Raw genomic sequence first — 20,025 nt, forward strand, 5'->3', positions numbered from 1 at the left:
GTGGGTGTCCTGTTATAGAGATGAGGAAATGAGGAAGCAGAGGAGTGACACTCCAGAAGGACACAACCAGTAGGGATGTGGAGAGAAGGGAGCACAGTCTTAGTTTTCCCCACTGGATGCTGACAGTTGGTATTTATTCCTTATTTATAAACAAGGAAAATTCAGGATGATCAACACAAGCCCAGATGCTGTTAAGGTTGGTTTGCTCTGTACATAGCAGGGAACAGTTTTCATTTTCTCTGCTGGCTTCACAATTGTTTGTTTTGGGTGGAGCTGATGCCACTAGAGGAAATCAAAAGTATGCAGGGCCACAGACAGATCTAAATGAAAAGCTGCAAAAAGTTTTTGAAAGCCTGGAAAGTGCTCTCAGTTTCTTCCTCATTCCTGTGCAAACTACTGCAGATTCAGTGCTGCTTTTATACAATTATGCAACTTTTTAAGATCTGCTTGAAATGCTTTTATATTGCAGTGTGAGCTGTTAGCAAAGGGAAAAGCTGCATTCTGGACCTTTACTTTTTGTAATCATCAAATGGAGGATAAGGTGAATTCATGGGACTGGGATGTGGATAAACATGGATTATTATCAATCCCAAACAACGAGATTTTCATGTCCAGAACCTTTTTCTCTGGAAAAGGTCTGTACTTTAGACTAAGAGTTTGCACTTCAAAGGGAAAGTGCTGAGAGCTGCACTTGGCCTTGGGGAAGGAGCTCAGCAGGATTCCTGCCGGGCTGCATCCTCTGGGGCACAGGAGCAGGGCTGCCGCAGGCTCCTTGTCCAGCACTGCTGGGGACAGCAGCCAGGAGGGAACAGTGACCCTGGGACAGTGTGGGACAGGGAGAGGAGCAGCCTTTGGGAGCACACGGTCCCGCAGAAAGGGAGATGCTGAATTCCTGCAGTCAGAACCAAGCCCGTGGTGTTCCCTGTCCTCACCCCAGCCCTATGGCACTGTTACCTTGGGGCTCTCCAGGACCCCCAGCCCCTCTGCCTGCAGCTGGAACAAGTTCAGCCTGCAAACCTTGCAGTGGCTGCAAAAACACCAACCCCAAATCCCCAAATCCCAGTGGTTCCAGCGCTGACCCCAGAGCGCTGCTCACCAGGGCTCAAGGCCCCAGTGCTGGGATCTAGCTGTGCTCAAGAGATTTGGCTCTGAAGAACCCAAAATCCAACGTCCCTCATGGATGCCCTGAGGAAATTCAGATTCCAGAGCAGCTTTAGAGCTCTGCTTAGTGATTTATTCATGTTTTTGAAACGCTTCCTAGACATGGCCTCCCCATATTTTGTTCCCTCATTGTAAAGCACACGCTGTGCATTAGTTGTGACTGCTGAACATCAGACACTCCGCCAAAGTGTTAAAATCTGTTATTTGGTACCTTGTTAAAATAATGTATGTGCATACTTGATACCAGTCTCCATCAGGAATACATGGTTACATAAAGCCTACCAGGGGAGGGGAGAGCGCTGTGCTCTGCACTGGAATTTCACAGGAACTCGGATCCGTGTCTGCCTCTGGAGCTCAAGGCTGTTTTTCTTTAGTCTGCACTTGCACTGCTCAGAGGAAAACAAAGCAGTGCCTGCCCGAGGCTCCTCCGTGCCCTGTGAGGTCCTGCTGCATCCCTCTGCCCCAAACTCTGCCCCCAAAGGTTTCCCCAGACACCTGGCAGGGAGGAGGGAGGGTTACCTCCCACCCAGGATGGGGCAGGCTGGAGAATGGGAAATCGGGGGACTCCTGGGAGAAAAAGTTTCTCAGAAAGCGGACAATCAGAGCCTTTGAACAGTTCCTGGGGTGTGTCTTGCCGTGCAAGCAGAACTCCGGGGCTGCTTTGGTTAAGAACCACTGACCTCTGGTTCTGCTGCCAGGTTTGAGGCACCTGTTTGTCCTGAGCCACCTCAGGGACTGGTCAGCACAGGAGAGTCACCAGCATTCCCAGTGTTCCTGCCCCTCTGCTCACAGTCCCAAGCAAAGGCTCCTGGCTGCTGCATCTGAACCCTAAAGCTGGAGCTGCCCTTGCTCCCACATGAGCTTTTGGGGTCTGGAGTGCTACAATTTTTGAGAGTTCCCCATCCATGGCTGCTGGTTGCTGTTTCCTGAGGAACTGGAACCGCCTTGCTGGAGGGAAGATTTCTCCCCTGGCATCCTCCCAAATCTACCTCACTGAAGTTTTCCTTTTCCCTCCTGACTGGACAACAACTGTTGGAAACTGATGGTTCTGGGGTCTCAGATCTATGCCCCATCTCTCTCACTTTCCTCCCTTCATTTATTTCCTTCTGGGGCTTTCCTTGCCCTCGGGTCACCTAAACCTGTCCTGTGGGGATGGTTGTGAGGGTTCCTTGTCTGCAGTGAGGAGCCATCCTCGAGACCTGTTCCCCTGGAGTTGGAGCACAGTAAGAGGCACAGATGCTTTGTCTGGCAGTGTGGGAAGGGATGTTTTAGTGACAGAAGTCTGGGATTTACGGGGCCCTTTGTCTAAGTGCACTCTGTATGATGCAGGGCCAGCCCTGCCAGCTCAGCCCCGTGGAAATCCCTGCTCCTGCTGCACCCAGGGCTGTCCCAGGCTTCCTGCACATGGAGCAGAAACTGCTGTGTTTGCCTGGAGAGGGTGAAGTGCTGAGAAAGAGGAGGCTCAGGCAGCCAAGTGCTCAGCCTGGTGCATCCTCCTGATAAGGCAGAGAAGGAGAGGGAGAAGAAGCCTGGAAATGACCACAGGGAGGAATTGGGCACCTCGGTGCAATCCAGTATCCTCCTCCCTTCAGTGCAGAATCCCTTTTGGGAACAGGCTTCCAGAGAAAACAGAGGAGTGACACCATGGGTGGGAGAAGTTCAGGAGCCCTGGATGGGATGAGGCCACATCCTGCAGGAGCAGCAGCAGCTCTCCTGTGATGTACCTGCATTAACTGCACCACAGGCACATCTGAACACCCAAAACGTGTCTGCAAAGTGTTTTCTTTTTTGTTCCTGATTTACTGAGGACTCCTCACCTCCAGCTTTGGTGCAGGCTCCCAGCAGGTTGACCACATTCAGGTGATGTCCTATATGGATGAGGATCTTCAGCTCCGACATTAAAGCCTTGCATTCATTAGTAGTTGCACATTCTGCTTAAGATAAACAGGAAAAAAATCATCTTTACACAACAGGATATTTTTAACAGGACACAGCAAGATCCTGTTTATACTTCGAAACAAAACCCACCCAGGTTACTTGCAGTATCTTGGCTTTTCAGACTCTCACACGGATAATAATTCATCCGTTTCATTGTCTGCTGGCCTTTATGAAGTGGGATAACACTTTATCTTTTGGGTGACTCTTCCTTTCTCAAGCATGATTATGGAGGGTTACTGTCCCTTCCCCCAAAGCTGATCCCACAGAGCCTTTGCCAGGACTCAGTTTTGCAAGCTTAGCAAAGCCAACCTCTGCAAGCCCCCACAGCACACAGAACGTGTCCCTTCCTCTCTGCTGGGCTGTGCAGTTGAGCAGGACTTGGTTACAATACCTCAGGACAGGTTTTTCCACAGCACCGAGCAACATCACAGCACTCCACTGCAGGTGATGAGGAATCCACAGATCTGGAAGCTGTGTCCCAGAATGTGCCAGGGAATGCACAGCATTACTAAAGCTCAGCCCTGTAAGATCTTATTGACCCAAGAAATGCATTTTCCAATATCTGTGTGTGAGCCATGAACCTGACAGGGGAGGCACTGCCTGGCCAGTGACATTAATTTAAGGCAGGCACCTTCAGACCAGAAGGTCATTCAGGTGCTGCTTTACCTTCCCAGCCTTCTCTCCAAAACGTTCATGATGTATTTTAACAGGAAAAGCTTTGGCCTGTTTCTTTTGCCTCTGCATCATGTAAGATTTAAATATGAAGAAACAGTTTTGTAACAAATCACTGGGTGTGACAGGTGTAACCTCTTTATCTGTTTGTAGATTCCCCATAATCTTCCTCCAAACTGTGTCACAAAGAAGGAGCTATTCCCAGATTCCTTCAGTCAGCAGTGTTTGGAGCTGGGTGTGTCCATGGGTGGTATTGCTCCCGATTTCCCCTGGCACGTGCTGGGAAACGCAGCCAGCTCAGAAGTGTTTTAGATAATCCTGCACATTGAATTTTAGCCTTCAATCCAGAACAGACCCCAGCCTCCCGCATGGAGATGGCACACAGTGCTGGGATGGCAGAAATGCCTTTTCAATTCCCTGGATGGGTTGACTGATCCCAAAGAATCTGCTGTATTCATGAAAGCGATGAATTATGGGCACGTTAGCTGGGGAGGGGCAGATCAGAGCAGGAGGCACCTGCCTCCACTGGGGGAGGGAGGTGTAAAACCATGGAGAATCTGCCAAATATTGCTGAATATGTGCTGGCAGGACAGAGCTGACATGAGGATCAGTTGGGAAGTGCAGCATGGAAGGGAATGAAACCCCAGAGCTGTCCAGGGCAGTACGTTTTGGATGGAGATGGGAATATGTCTGGATCAGGGGCTTCTAGGATATTTCAGGGATCTGGAAGTGGGCATGGAACAGAAGATACAACAGCAGGAGAGGAGATGATCTGCAGGATGAGAATAGAGAGGGGAGACCAGAGCTGAAGGAGGTCCAGGGAGGTGACAAATGAGTGTTTCTGTGATTTCAGAGAGATGGGAGTAGCAGAGCACCAGGAGAGGCAGCTGGTGGCAGAAGCCAAACCCTGTGGCAGCAATGGCTGGTGGCATTGCAGGGGTTAATGGTGTCATGCAGCAGCGATGGAGCCGTGAGGGCCATGGGAGCATGGAGCGAGCCTTTGGAATCATCCTCAGGAGCAGTCACCAGCCCTGCCCAAGCAGGCAGTGAGGGGCTGAAGCATTCATTGCTCGCTGTCTGCAGAGGCTCTGTGGAAATCCAGCGTGGAAGAACAGGCTCTGAGTTCCCTCCTTCCCTCCACCGAGCGGGGAAAGCTTTCCTTCATTTCAATAATTGCAAGCAAGATGTCTCTAATTTACTCCCCTGGCACTGGGTTTTTTTCCAGCCCCTTGAACTGTTCTACATCTGGCCGGGCTGCGATGGAAGGCTCAGCTCCGATTTCAGGCTACCGCGTGTAATTACACCCTGTAATCTGTTTCCCTCCTCACCCCACAGACCTGGAAGCTGCTGTTTTCTTCCTCGAGGAATACGAGCCTTAATCAGCAGCGCAGCAAGGAGCCCGCTGCCATTTCCTCCCCCTGCATCCATCCATCCATGCATCCATCCATCCATGCATCCATCCAGGGTGGCTAATTGCTCCCACATGGAAACCCACTCCCTCCGCACCCGGCGCTCCTGGGAGCCGAGCACCGCGCACCTCACTGCCCCCGGCTTCCCTGAGCGGCCTGCGGAGGATCTCAGAGGGATTTTTGTACCTTTCAGCATTTTTACGGCAACTGTTTTGCAGGTTGAAGATTTATCAATGCCAAAAGCAGACGCCTCCACCACCTTCCCAAAAGCACCATGACCCAGAGTTTTACCTAGAGAGGCAAGAGTCGAGAGTGAGCCCAGGCTGCATCAGCCAGGAGAGGACATGCAACCTCAGCTGTGCAGGGAACCAGGCACAAGGCACAGACACAGTCACAGCAGCCTGTATCACATCCTGCAGCATATGGATATCCAGGGGTCTCTATCCATATGGCTGGAATGCAATACAGCAGGGCAAAGAACAGAGGAGGGGAAATCAACCTGCACTCACTGAGGGCAGGGCTGATACCTGCATGGATTGAGGGACAAACGTTACCTGGGGCTGTGCTGGAGGCCAGGGAAGGCAGAGTTTGGGTTAATTGTGGCCCCCTGATCTCTCGAGAATCATGGAGAGAGCCAGCAAGGCACTCAGGGAGTCACAACCCTTTAACCCTTCAGTTATTGACACTGATTTGATGGAAAAGCTGCACTAAATGGAATTTAGGATGATAACCTTTATTTTCCCTTTCATTTGGATTTTCCTGCCTGTCTTATTATTATGTATTTCCTGCCTGCTGTGCTCTGAGGGCTCTGACCCAGAGTCCGGCTTTTTGGTTCTGCCAGTTTGAATCTCTGTCCCACCCTCACCTCAGATTTTGTGATTTTCGCCTGTCCTCTCCTCCTTCCATGTTTTCCAGCTTCAGCACCACGAGCACACACAACTACAGATATTTTCCCCGCACTCCTCAGTGCACACAGATGTTACAGTTTCACTGTACAAACACAGCCAGCTTTCCGCATTTCCTCACCCCATCAGCCAGGGAACTGAGCTGTTCAGTGCAATCTGGCTCATTTTTCCATGAGAGCTTTTTACAGCTCAAAGCTGAGTTCTGATGGTTGATAAGGAAGTGATTATTTGATGAATTGACAGATTTCTTCAAAAGAAAATTCACTTTCCCTTTTCCTCTACGGGAATGAAATCACACTTTTGGCAGGGACAGTACCTGGAGGTCCCTTTCTTCCCTGTCGAGCGTTTGGCTTCCCTTTTCCAAGGAAAAGAGGTGGTGATACATGGAAAAGGTTAAAATTCTAAGCCCCCTGTATCAGTGGCAGCTATTTGGACAGAGTCTTTCCAAATCCCTCATTTCACCCTCCCCTCAGGCTGATCTGAACTCTGTGATCCCAGATCCAAGGGTAGCAGTACCCTGGCACTGTGATAGGCTCTTCCTGGGTTATCCAACAGCTCCACTGCCATTGGGAAGCATTTGGAGCCATCCTTCCCCCCAGTTCTGACCCCCAAACCACTCACCCAGGCGCAGCCTGTCCCTGGGGAACTCCCATTTACTGCTGTCGTAGGGCAGGCGGTCACACTGCTCGTCAAGGGGCATCTCCTCTGGATCCATGATAATGGACAGGTATCCTGTTTTAATATCTGTGGCATCGGGCTAAAAACAGGGAGGGGAGAAATTATTCAGGGGATTCACGCTGCAATTCCAAAGGCAGGGAGCTGTCTGGCAGCCTGGGGAGTTCCCTGCCTTCCAGGCAAATTTATTCTGAGCCAGGAATGCATCACTGCAGCTTCCTGCCTCTCTCCGTTCTACAGCTGAGGCACAAATGTTTATGTGTGGCTCTCGCGAAGAGGCACTGATTGATGCTGGGAAACACAAAATCTATTGCTGTGTTCTACCTGGATCAGCCAAAGGAAATCACTGGTTTTCCATGGGAACTGCAGGAGTTGCACTTCCTGATGCATATTTTGGTATTTTCACCGTGTTTTGTTCTGCGGTCTTGATTCTCCACTTCATGACTACAACTTACTGCAATTTAAATTTGGTGGGAAGCTGCTGGAAATTGCTATTTCTGGTGCTGCTAAAGTGAGAAATTGTGGTTGGGTGGGTCCTGTGAGCAGACTTGCACAGGTATGAAATGTAAGAGGAAATTCAGTGTTGTCCACAGCTCTGTTAAGCTGAGGTCAAGGATGAAAACATGAATTTAATCCCCGTATTTGCAAGAGGAGGGGAAATGTACTCAAATATTGGAGATCAGCACTGGGACTGCAGTTTGGTGAGAGCAGAGCAGAGAGCTGCGCTTGCCTTTCTGTTTGCTGGTTTTTTCAGGAAAAACAGACCTAAATTCCTTAAAACTTCACTGCATGTTTACTTCCAGAGTCACAAAAGGGAGGTGAAAAAAGAGCAAGGAAACCAAATCAGCTGTGTGGTTTGAGCTCATTTCCCAAGCAGACAGCCCAGGATCTTTGTTTAATATCTTTTAGAGACAAGTGCTGAAATCAAGCCCTCATTGTAGAGGATTTAGGGTATTTTTCTGTTATTCTCACAAGCCAGTTTGACTCATAAAGAGGGAGGAGCCTGATTTATCCTGAAGTGGATGGAAATCTCACAAGTGCAAGGGATCTGTGGAGAAGTCAACAGAAACCTTGGACTGAATTTTACAGGGACATTTTCCCCAGTTTTTCTATCATCTGCCCCAAACATTTGGCCCAAATCTCTGCTGTCACACTGAGCTGGGGCAGATCCCAGACGCTGGGCAGGGTGGGAGCTCTCTCACCTTCCTCAGTTTGCGAATGAAGAGGGTCAGGAGGAGCCAGAAGAGAGTGGCAGCCAGCCCTGTGCACACCAGAATGATCACCTCGATGTTGGATTTCTCCTCAGAACCTGCAGGTGAATGTACAGCCAGGTCAGAAATGTGTCCCAAGTCCCTGAGTGAGCCCACCGGAATATCTGCATTCCCTCAGCCCAGGCCTCACCTTGGATTTTGATGAAGGCTGATGTGCTGTCCTGGCCCAAGTCGTTGGAGGCCCGGCACTCGTAGAGCCCCTCGTCGTCCTTCTTCACTCTCTCAATCACCAGAGTGTTGTTTTCCATGGAAATTCCTGGTTTAAGGCATTTTGGTTAATGTTGGCACAATAACCTGCCTGCCAAAAATGCTTTTAGGAGACAGAGCTGAAGGACAGCTCCCATCCATGCAGGCCTGGCATGCACTGGTGTTAGGACACATTTTAATCCTGTGCTCCTCCTGCTCTGGCAACAACCTTTCCCTGACAAATTTTTCTTCTTCAACACCGGGATAAATTATTTGGCATCATTTCACCAACAATTTAGAGTGGGCAGAGCCTGGAAACTACTCCAGAAGTTAGCAAAGGGATGGAGGATTGGGGTCTGATAGCAAGAAGATGCACTGGGAAAAATGGGAACTCAGCGGAATTACTGGAGGCTGGGGGAAGGGGTGGGACTTCTAACATGGGGAACATGGAACTCAAGTTAGGCACATTCCTGGAAAAATAACTGTGTGGAGCAATCCTGGACTCACCAGCAGCCAGGTGCAGGGGGAAGAGAGAGGTTGCCTAGATATGACCTATGAGAGACTTTTCTACACTTAATTTCCCAATTTCATTGTTCCTGATTTGTGGCACTGCACTGAGAGCTCCTCTGTTTCTCTGAGGGGATGACTGGGGTAGGAATAGGGAAATGGATCAGGCTTGGAGTCCAGAAGGGAAGGACATTTGGAATTTCTGAGTGTTCTGCCTGTGAATCCTGTTGTTGTTAACAGGAGTTCTGCACACCACTTGCCATGCACTGTGCTGAAATATTTACCCTGAGGTGTTTTTTTCCAGATATTTCATTTATGTTTCCATTGGTTGGATGAGTTACATGCTTGTCCCTCTAGAATTATTTATAAAATTTCAGTAGCTGTTAAGAGTTTCTCTCAGAACATTCTGCTCTGAATTATGGATGATCCTAGGTTTCCTACCTCGTCCAAGTTGCAAAATTAAAGTCACAGGACCAGCTGCTGACACGGGATTCTCCATGATTTATGGGAGGACTCAGGACATACTCAGCTCTGCACTGGGGTGGCCTCACCTCGAGTTCTGGAGGCAGTTTTGGGCAGCAGAATATAAAAAAGACTTTTAGCCATTGGAGAGCATCCAAAGGAGGCCACAAGGATGGGGAAGGCTCTGGAGGGGCCTGGAGGAGCGGCTGAGGGCACTTGGTTTGTTCAGCTGGAGAAGACGGGACTGAGGGGAGACCTCACTGAGGTCTTCAACATCCTCCCGAGGGGCAGCTCCGATCTCTGCTTGCTGTGACAGCCCAGGAAAGGGCTGGAGCTGTGCCAGGGCAGGCTCAGGCTGGAGAGCAGGGAAAGGTTCTTCCCCCAGAGGGTGCTGGGCACTGCCCAGGCTCCCCAGGGAATGGGCACGGCCCCGAGGCTGCCAGAGCTCCAGGAGCGTTTGGGCAGCGCTGCCAGGGATGCCCAGGGTGGGGTTGTTGGGGGGTCTGTGCAGGGCCAGGAGTGGGACTGGCTGATCCTGTGGGTGCCTTCCAACTCAGCACATCCTGTGATTCTATGGCACAGAGCTGGGAAGGAACCCTGGGCTCAGGTGAGGGAGCTGCAGGCTCAGCTGAGGCTCCCTGCCCTGTGTACCTGCAGGGCTCTGTCCCCACAGAGCTGAGAGCACATTCCCATCAGTGCACTGGGGGAAGTGAAGGATGTTCCATATGCCATGGGATGCCCTGGGCCCCTCTGCTAGGTGACTTTGCTGCAGTGAATCGTGACCAGGAGAGCTGAGAGCTCAGGCCTGTGTTGCCAGACCCATCTGAGCAGCAGGTACAGCCTGGGCTCACACAAGCAGCCTGAGCAGCGCTCCCTGATTTCCCAGTGCTATGCTCACGTGTGCTGGGCTGGCTCTGCACACAGGAGCTTCCTCTGACCTCAAACTCCAAGCTGGAGACCCCTGCAGTGCTCTGACATCCTTGGATCTGTGTGTGCATGCCCTGGATCATGGGCACAGTTGCAGGTCCTGTGTCATGGTGACCCTGCCAGTCCATTACCCACATCCCACACGGTTCCGGGGAGCAGGACCCACCTGAGGCTGCTGAGATGGGGTAGCCGTTCTTCCTCCAGGTCACCTGAGGCTCTGGTGTCCCACTGACCTTGCACTCCAGCAGGATCTTGCCGCTGATGTTGACCTCCAGGTCCGTGAGGTTCTGGATCACGTACGGCGCCGCCTTCTCTGCAGCCATCAGCTCTGGGGAGGCACCTCCCTCACCTCACCACCCCTCCTTGCATGGCCTCTCGGGGCTGGGTGTGGCAAAGGTTTGGTTGATCAGTTGATCAAAAATCCCCCAAAGGTTCTGGGAGGAGTGGGGGAGTTGATTTGGTTTATTTTCACACTGCCTAAGCTTAAGTTTGGCTGCAGCTCCAACTCCTCATCCTCCGAAGAAAACGAAGGACAGGGAGTAGGAGGTGCACACGCAGAGTGAAGACAAAAAAAGAGAAAGGAGGAGGCAAAGAGGAAACAATTCTAAAGGCTTTATATCCTCCATCAGGAGTGCAGTTTTCTCCTTATTACAACCATGGTAACCCCCACTTTATGTTCATTTATAAAAGGTGCAGGACAGCAATGAATAAAATCACAAGCACAGCATAAAAAAATACCCCAAACCTGCAGGAAGGACAGAAGCTGAGGGGTATTAGAACATTGCAAAGACCTTGTTTGAATGGGGAGGGAAGGCAGGTTTGGAGGGGCATTTCCACATGTGTTCTCCACAAGAATTGCCTGACACGTGCCAGACAAATAAAAGACCCAGTCATTCTCAGAAGAATGAGAGCCTGATTCCAGTTCTCCATGGATGTATTCCCAGTCCAGCTGGGTTTTTCCCATAGCCCAGCTGTGTAGGTGTGTGTGTAGGTGGAAATCTGACTGACTGCATAAAAATATCTGCCAGGGGAGAGGAAAGGGAAGTGCCTGAAGGCAGAGTGCAGAGCGAGGCCAGTGCCTCACGGCAGGGGATGCTCACAGGTGGCCCTGGTGCTGTGGGGACCAGCCAAACCATCATCACTACCTAATACCTGGGTGAGAAATGTCCTGCCCTTTGTATTATAGCCAACAGAACCAGGCTGGAGGATCTTCAGGAAATAAAAGAGTTGGGGGCTTGGGTATAAGTAAGAAAATAATTATTATAACAAAGTGCATCCCTCTTACCCGGAATAAACGGCACATGCCACTTGATTTTACACTTGCCCAGGGACATTTGGGACCTGCTGGGTCCAAATCTACTCAGGTATCTCATCCTGGCAGCTGAGAGCGGGTGCCAAAGTCATACAGATCTGGGTGAGCATCCCAAGTTACAGTTGTGCTGTCAGTAAATGGTGGGTGATGCCTTTTGTCCTCGGTCAACTCTAAATGTGCACCCAGCATGGAGTTGGGAAGATGAAATTCTGCTGAAAATCACCTTTATGTGATTTCAAATATTTTATCCAAACCCAGCAGTGGCTGGGTGAGTGTTATCCATGTCAGGCTGTCAATCCACACGGAGTAAATACCAAAATCAAATCAAAGCAGGACCCAAAGCTTGTATTAGGACAGGTCCCAGTGCCACTCTCCCCCAGCACGTACCTCTGACCAGGAGCTGGCTGTGCTGCTCCAGCGTGTCCGTGCTGTTGTGCTGGTTCTGGGCTCGGCACCTGTAGAGGCCACTCTGCTCCCTCGTGACGTTGGGAATGAGCAGGGTCAAAGAGATGGAATATTTGTCCATTTTCCTGACCACAGAGGGGCTGGGAGCCGGCTCTGAGGAGGGGTAGTACCAGGCCAGGTGGGTGTAGATGTACTTGGAGGCCCGGCAGGTCAGCTGCACGTCATTCCCCACAATGGCCGTCACTTGGGAGGCTGTTTGCAACCCAGAGGGCACATCTAGGAGGAAGGGAAAACGGGTTCGGTATTGAATCCCAGCTGAGAAGATCTTTGGCTGCCTGGCTGCTACTTGGGGGGTCAAATTTCCAGCGGTAATGGAAGGAGCCAGGTTTAATGAGGGACATGCTTGCATGTGGAAACAGGCACTGGAGCTGGGAATTAGGGAAGTGAAGGTCGCTCTCACTGCCCAGTGCTGACCTGTGCTAGTCCAGCCCTCAGCATCCTAAATCATCCCATCTCCAAGTAATGAATTGAAAGCTTATAAATAGAAGGAGTTAATGGACTGAGAGAGTTTAATCAGCAGCTGTTTCTCTCCAGGCAGATAAATGTGTTTGGGAGCTCTTCCCTCTCTATCTGCAATCAGGGCTGGAAAGTATTAATTGCAGAGGAATAAAGAATCCATTCCCATTCCTCAGGAGCAACACCTTCTTCCCCACTGAGCAGTCTCCTCAACTCTCTCTTATTCCAACTGTGCCAATATTTATTTTCATCACCTGTGCCTTGGTGGATATTTACTTGATCACTGCTGGATTAACTGATCTAATGATGTCCAAGTCCTTGAAGCCCTTAAGTTTAGTCACGACTAAACTTAACAGTCATGACTCCGACCTAGCCACGAAAGAGTGAGCTGTTTCTTGCTATATTTTTAGTAACTTTTCACTCCAGAAAAAAAAAACCACAACAGTTTTCCTGAAGTGGTGAACTGAATCCATTTGAAAACAAGAAAAACTGAGTGGAAGGCCAGAGCCTGCCCTGCAGACACATTCCTGCAGGAGCTACCAGAGACCTGCAAATAAATTTGGGCTGGAAGATACTCTATTCCCTTTTGATTTTGTTGATTTTAGGGACCTATCCACCTGAATGAAAGCTCATGGATAACCACAGTGACCTGGAATTATTCTGCTGTCTGTTAGGTCAGGATTTTTAAGCAGCTGAGAGTTCTGAGGAACCTCTTATCAATGTTACCAGGGACAGGACACCTTGGGAGGGCTCACTCTGGGCCACCTTCTGAACAGGAACAGGTTTGCCCTAAGTCTGAGAGATTATTCAGAGCCAAGCTGTTGATGAGATGCTTCCTCAAGCCAGGATGAGCTGGGTGGGACTTTGAGAGGGACAGAAGTTAAAGCAGAACAAGCGTGCACTGCACCTGCCATCTGCAAATTCCACCTGGAATTCGGCCAGGGGCTCCACTACAAAAGGTTCTGCAGAAGCTGCAGTTGAGCACAAAGAGTGAGGCTGCTGAAATAACCAATCTGCCTTATAATAAACCATATATTCTATAAAATACAGAGCCCTGGAGGAGCTTTCAGATGTGATTAAAAGTCTCTCTTCTTCACGAGTCGCCTAGAGTAGAACCCATGAGCTTTTGCTTCATGGTTTTTAAAGACTGGCACCAGAAATACGTCACAAAAGATCCAAAAAGAGAAGAGAACCCCTCAGGCCACAGCTCTGGAAATTGTTATTTTTCTCTTCTTTCCTCGTCCTGGCGTTGCAGTTTGCTCTCTGCAGGGTGTTGTTAGGCTCAGTTGCTCTCTCTTGGTGCCAACTGTGTGCTCAGGCTGCCTTGTGTAACACATCCACTCCTCACTCCTCATGTCCTGTGCTTCCAACATGTCCAACTGCTGCTTGTCAACACAGGGGGAATGTCTGAGGCCACCAAAACCTCTCGAAATGGGAAAATGGAGAGCCAGGGAAAAAAATGGGATGTGGCACGAGCAGCGTTTCAGCATCTCCTGAATCTCTCAAAACGGGGGACAAGTGCTGCATCCCTTGGCACAAGGTGCTACCTTGGGCATGGTACAGCTTGGGCTGGAGCATTTGGGTGCAAATTCCCCATGAATGGGATGTGTCCATTCCCAAGCCCTGAGCTGGGAAGGATGCTCCATAGTTTTGCTTTGCTGCTGGACTTGGAGGTTGCCAGGTTTTTTTTCTACCAACTTAACATTCTGGGAGCAGAGGCCTGGCTTGTTTTTCTTATCATTCCTTCTTCTGACATTTTTTATTTAGCATTTTGAATATTTTTAGCCAGAACCTGTGCTATTCTCTCCCATCTTGTTTGCCTTTCAAGCAGCTCTTTCAGCTCCAATAGAATATTCATTGATTTTCATTGCAGTGGAAGGAAAAAGACAGGGGGGAAAAAAAAAAGTTGCTCTCTTCTCTCTTTCCTTGCTCTTCTCTCTCTTTTCTCCTCCTACCTGGATTATCAGGGGAGTGAGTGCAGCTTGGAGAGCACATTATAAATCAGTTCATCCCTCAGACAGCTTTGCTTACATAATCCTGAACCTGAGCAGTGATTAACTTCCTCCTTCTGAACAGATACCGTGTTTTAGAAGGCTCCTAATAAGTTGGCTAAAAGAATGCACCACGGGGGCCTTTTCCCTTTTATCAGCAGTCACCAAACATTTGTCTTTGGTTTTGTGTTACAGCATAGTAGCTGCGAATTTCCCTCTCCACCTTGCTGGATTCCAGGGCAAAAGAGGGAAAGAAGCCATCGGGGAGGGGGGGGAGGTAAAAAGGCAGCATAAATCAAAAGCAAGTCTGTCTCCATTTGTATTTAAAAGGAATTAATTGGTTTTAATTTCCTGTGCTTTGCACAATAATCTGTGTAATTCAAAACTTCTGCTTGTACCCAAATTCCAGCCCTGGGCCTGGCAGGGGGGGGTGCCCTCAGGAGCAGGGATGTAGGGAAGGGTGAGCCCCACTATGTGGAACGGTGCTGCTTGTCAGCAATCCTGTCAACACGTCGGCAATGAGCAGTTTGGAGTGGTACAAACTCCTAGAACAGCCCAGCTCATCCATTGTTCTGCTATCTGAGAGCAGATTTTTATCTCCTGCTGGAAATGCAATATTTTCTTTCGGGTAGAAATCTTTAACTCCATTTTTCTCAGTTGTTTTGGCAATCAGATAAACCCTTGAAAAAAGGGCTTTGGTTATTATTTGTTGTTCTTATCATAATTCATTTATATTCCCAGAACAGTCAGAGTTTTCAGAGGGGTGGGATCCCACTTTGCTGAATGTAGTGCAGTCAGACAAAGGCTGGAATTTGATTTACTCTGGACCTGCAGCCCTATAGAGCTGCCCTCTCCAAGGTGCAGAGCAGAGATTAGAAGGGAAATTCCACTTGCTCATGGCAGAGAATCCCTGCAGGAGACACCAGGGCAGCTTTTCACGGCACTGGGGAGTTTGCAGCCTGCCTGGAATGTCCTTTGGAGCTGGAGGTGGACAATGACATTTCTGAGCATCTGCTGGCTCAGCCAGGGCTTAAACGGGAGCTCTGGAGTCAGAGCAGTGGTGGGAAAGGCAGGCAGGGTCAGATCTTGATTGGATTGAGACAAAACAAAAATCCTGGAACAAGAGTTAGGCCAGGGCACGATGGAGAACAAATCCCTTTAGGAGAGACTCCAGAGGGCTGCAGAGGGACAGTGACAGTCAGGACATCTGCAGGAGGGGCTGTCACTGCATGAGGAGATTTCTCATCACGCTGGACCCCTTATAAGGTTTGGATTCTGAGTGATCTCCAAACCCTGCCGACCCTTCATGAAATGAACTCTGCTGGCAGAGAAATTATTTAAAAATAGAGCCCAGTGCTATTTCTGGTGTCCGTGGGAGTTTTTGTGGGGGCTCTGCAGTGGAAGAACAAAATGGTTGCTGACAATTATTCCACAGGGATAAATTAATTTTTCTGAAATGAAGGTGGTGGTGGTGAAAACATCAGACTGAAGTGAGCACATTCCCAGAGAGCAGCCTGGACAGCACCTGAGGAAGTATCCCTGGAACACTCTGCCATGGCCTGGGAAAACATCTCAACCCTGCCCCAGTGGAACAGGGGTTTGAGGGAGTTGAGCCTCTGTATCACCTTCAGGTTTCTTACCAGGGAGAAGTGAGTTCAGCCCAGTTCAGCCAAAAGGTTTGACAGCAGCTCAGGGAGCCCCAGGTCATTGATTGGTAGGAGATAATGGGAGAGAAGCTCTTTAAAATCAACAAATTGCTGAATTCATTGTGGGGTGCCACAACTTGCAGCTGCTTTGCAGAGAGCTGTGAAATGCTACAGACATTTCCCAGATGTCCCAAAGTCCCACGTGTTGCTCGTGTGCTCTCAGGCTCTAGCGCAGCCTTCAGCTCAGCCTTCAGGCTCAACCTGCCCAGAATGAGCCCCCTCACATTCAGAAAGTGACCAAGTTAGAGCCTTGTGCTGTTGGTCTTCCTCTGTCTGGAACCTCACATGTCCCTCAACATTGAGACAGGAGAAAACTCCTGGGGGGAGTAACCTGGAGCCTGCTCCAGCTGTTCCAGCTGTGAGGACAACCTGCAGAACTGTCCCCACAGCCTGGCCCTGCTGGAGCAACACTCAGAGAGGACTCTCCTGTGGAGGAATCCAGCCTCAGGTCACTGCTGCTGTTTTACTGCTGCAGCATGACCCACTTTAGCACCAGGATGGCCACATTTAGAAAGTTTTCATTCCTTTCTAATCCAGAAACACTATTTTTAAATACAGCCCTTCCAAAAGCCAGTCATGCTCGGTCAGCATCTGCCTCTTCCCCGGAACAGCACAGACTCCCAGTTTCCCCTTCACAGGCTGGAATAAGCCTGTCTTGCCAAGCCCTGTGCACCTCCTGGTCTGCTTTGGTGGAAACATTCCCACCAGAACCACTTCAGTAATTTCACCCAGTGATTCATTTCCTTCATAATTAAAACTGCATGATTAAAACACTTGTGTCTCAAAGCATTGCTAGATGGATGTTAAAAAAAAAAAAAAAATTGGAATATTAGCTCACTGTGGGTGGAAAAAACCTCTACATATCTTTATTCCTAAAATAAACCAGAGTTGTGCAAGGTGCATGGGATGATCCAACCCTTTGGATCTGACCTTATCCTTGTGGCTTATTGAGTTGCTGCAGCTTTGGGTTTAGTCACCAAATGTGGGAGTTCTGTGAAGAGCTTGGGTGACCCACCCAGACATAACAGCTGGAAGAATTCCCAGCAGGACACTCAACACTTGGAAGTGGTGAGGTGTAAAATTAATAGCTGGTCTTCAGCCTGCCTTGGACATGTTGGGGACCTCTGATATCTAAGCTGTATCTCCCCAAAGTGCACCTTGAAGGGCATTTTCCTAAGTAAATAAGAGTTAGAGCTTTGGGAAATATCTTTTGGAGGCTGAAAGCCTCTCCTGCCCCCATTGGGGCAGCACAAAGGAGCTCTAATGGAGGTGAAACCTTTCCCTGCATAGCACCAGCTTCGTTATTGTTGGATGGCATTTCTCCTCCTGGCACTTGTGTGTAACACCAATGGGAACAGTGTTTGGTGAGCCCTTTTTGGACAGCAGGGTTTGAAAGGTGCTGGATTCCTTTGGAGCAATGGAGTCAAACAATCCAGGAGGGAAGAGAGATCCCTGCCACGAGCGAGCTCTGCCCTCCCAACTTTCTCCACGGACAAGGAACCAAGCAGTGAGAATCAGACATTTACTTTCTGCACTCTTTGTCCTAAAAATCGATATTTTGATGCAAATCCTGCCAGCCAACATCCACTCATGCAGAAAGTGAGTGCAGAAATGTTCCAGTTTTGTTCTGGGTGAGCACTTGAACAAGGCTGCCCCTGGACTCTCCTCTCTTTTTGAGCTGCCATCTCTGCTGAAAGAGTTATGTAGATCTTGATCTCACTCCTAAAGAATTCCTGTGTTGAAAGGTTAAGCAGATATTTGTTTGGATTTGTGTTCTTTGGAGAACCTCCTCCCTGCAAAAGGGCACTGCGAAGGCCAATGGCCCAGGCAGGGCTCCAGTGTCACTGTGCAATCAGCCCAGGACGGGGCTGGATCCTGGCCTTGCTCACCTTTGCTGTGGCTGCTGATTTCCTTGGAGACCAACCTTTCCCCTGGCTCAGGGAGAGGCTCCAGCCCTCTGGAAGACCACAAAGGCCTCAGCTTTGCCAGAGGTTTCCCAAGGACAGCACTCCAATGTCACCAGTGTTGCTTTAAGACACAGAGAGAGGGACTTGGGGCTGCAGCTGCATCTGGAAAGGGCAAAGGGACATCGGGTCTGATGCTGGACATGTGCAACTGAGCTGGATCCTGCCTTGTGTGGGGTGAGGAGCCTGGGATTGCTGGATTGGGAGTGCTCCAAAACACAACACACAGAGATGGCCAGGAGTCTGAACCAGCGCTCACCAGCCCTGTCAGACTTCCAGGGAAATCAGAGCAGCAGCCTCTGCCTTGGTGTGGTGTTTCTGTTGTTTACCTGACACGTAGAACTCGATGCTCCTCTCCTCCTCGCCCACCTTGTTGGAAGCCATGCAGTAATAGAGCCCCGAGGCGCTGCTGTTCTCCGTGGTGAGGGTGCTCACGATCTGCCAGGAAACAGAGAACAAGGACTGGCTCTGAGGGTGGGGCAGCCCTGGCAGTGTGTGTGGGAGGGTAGAAAAACTGTTAAGAAAGCTGTTTCTATTTAATAACAGGTGAAGGTCCCAGACAAGTGCTCCTACTTGGTTTTTGTCTCACATCATCTTGACCCAGCTGATTCTCTTCCCTCCTCAATCCTAAACCTTCCCCTTCCTTTTTTCCCCGTCTCACCCATGAAAAGCAAAGTCCTCCTTCAAGACACTGCCAAGGTCTTTGTGTGACAACATCAGCAAGAGGCTGAACTGAGGAGCTTGGAGGATCCATCCAAACACAGTCCCACATCCATCTATTCTCTTTCCTGCCTTTCAGCTCTGGGGTATGTGGGGAATATCCACGTTTGCATGGGAAGCAGGTGATTCCTATGCATGTGGTACAAAGAGTATTGCAGGATTTTGCTTTTCCCCTCGGAGAAGGGAGGGAAGAGCATGGCCTGGGAGTCCCTTGATTCCAAGACTGTTCCTTGGAGCCACACAGGACTCATTCAGCAAGGCAGGAAGCTCTGGAGAAGCTGCCAGTGCTGCAACACTTGGCAAATGCAGAAAGGGAGGATCAGGGAAAAGGAAGGAGCACTTGTCCTGAGCTTCACCCCATGGGAAAAGGAGGTGGTTCTGTTACTGCTGGGGCTGAACTCAAACATGTCCTCAAGAACCTGTGTTCCTTAAACGTCCCAAGGCTCTCGCTGGTGAGGCCCAGCCATGTAGCACTGCCCTGTCCCTCTCAGGCTCACACAGGAATATCCACAGGCTGTGGCTTTAATTATTCCTTGTATTCCTTTGGACTTAGCAGGAAAACTGGGCCTGACCCACCAAGACAGAGATGTTCTTGCAGGATTGCTCTGCTTCCCCTGCAGCCATTCACCTGAGGAGCTCTGAGCCCTCACATTTGGAACAAATATGACTTTCTTTGCCATCCTCTCTAAGGCCTTTGAGAATCAAAACTTATAACACCCTCTGGCCCTTTGTCCTTATCTCCAGAGAGCTCTTTGAAGTGCACAGAAGCATCTCTGGACTTTCTTTTTAATATCCTAAACTAAATTCGCACAAGACATTCCTTTGCCCTGCCTAAAGCTGCCCCATGAGTGTGTCTATAGCTGTGTGGGATGTATTTTCTGAGTTATTTAAGATTTGCTGAGATCTGGCACTTTAAATCCCGCAGGGAAATGAGTTCCAAAGGTTTTGATCCCATGTGCATTTGACATTCTAATGGTGAGCATTTTCAGCAGAGTAGGGGGGTGAGTGGAAAAGGCTTTACTTTTCATGGGCACCAAACACAAGAACAGGGAACCCCCAAATTTAGGGGTGAAAAAGGAGAGCAGCAAACCCAGCTCCCTCTGGTGTCTACCACAGAAAGAGCTGTGCACTCCTGAGCGATTTATGATGTGAAAACAGCTCTGCCTTGGCTATAAAAGCAGCCTGGCCATAAAAGCAGCCTGCTCCTCCTCCTGGTGCTGTCCTGGAGCAGTGGCCCGATGCCACAGGCTGTGAACGAGCACATGGTCAGAGCCCTGAGCAGCAGCCACCGCCCTTGG

At 49.7% G+C, this 20,025-nt stretch overlaps 1 protein-coding gene across 3 annotated transcripts in view; it reads right to left on the reverse strand.

Annotated features, from left to right (window-relative positions):
• The window catches only part of LOC103617932 (vascular endothelial growth factor receptor kdr-like), a 122,827-nt gene that overhangs the window by 27,584 nt on the left and 75,218 nt on the right, over positions 1–20,025 (reverse strand). For 2 of the 3 annotated variants that reach the window (XM_017737571.1, XM_017737570.1), the window contains exons 12-19: positions 18,337–18,445; positions 11,813–12,106; positions 10,280–10,426; positions 8,162–8,287; positions 7,963–8,069; positions 6,707–6,842; positions 5,367–5,471; positions 2,979–3,095 (exon numbers count right to left, since the gene is read on the reverse strand). In XM_017737571.1, the coding sequence (XP_017593060.1) occupies positions 2,979–3,095; positions 5,367–5,471; positions 6,707–6,842; positions 7,963–8,069; positions 8,162–8,287; positions 10,280–10,426; positions 11,813–12,106; positions 18,337–18,445 (1,141 nt within the window). The remainder of the gene's footprint in view (positions 1–2,978; positions 3,096–5,366; positions 5,472–6,706; positions 6,843–7,962; positions 8,070–8,161; positions 8,288–10,279; positions 10,427–11,812; positions 12,107–18,336; positions 18,446–20,025) is intronic. The other variant, XM_008636283.2, reaches the window with a different exon arrangement.

This window comes from Corvus brachyrhynchos, unplaced genomic scaffold (assembly GCF_000691975.1).
Source record: "Corvus brachyrhynchos isolate BGI_N302 unplaced genomic scaffold, ASM69197v1 scaffold346, whole genome shotgun sequence".
Lineage (NCBI taxonomy): Eukaryota > Metazoa > Chordata > Aves > Passeriformes > Corvidae > Corvus > Corvus brachyrhynchos.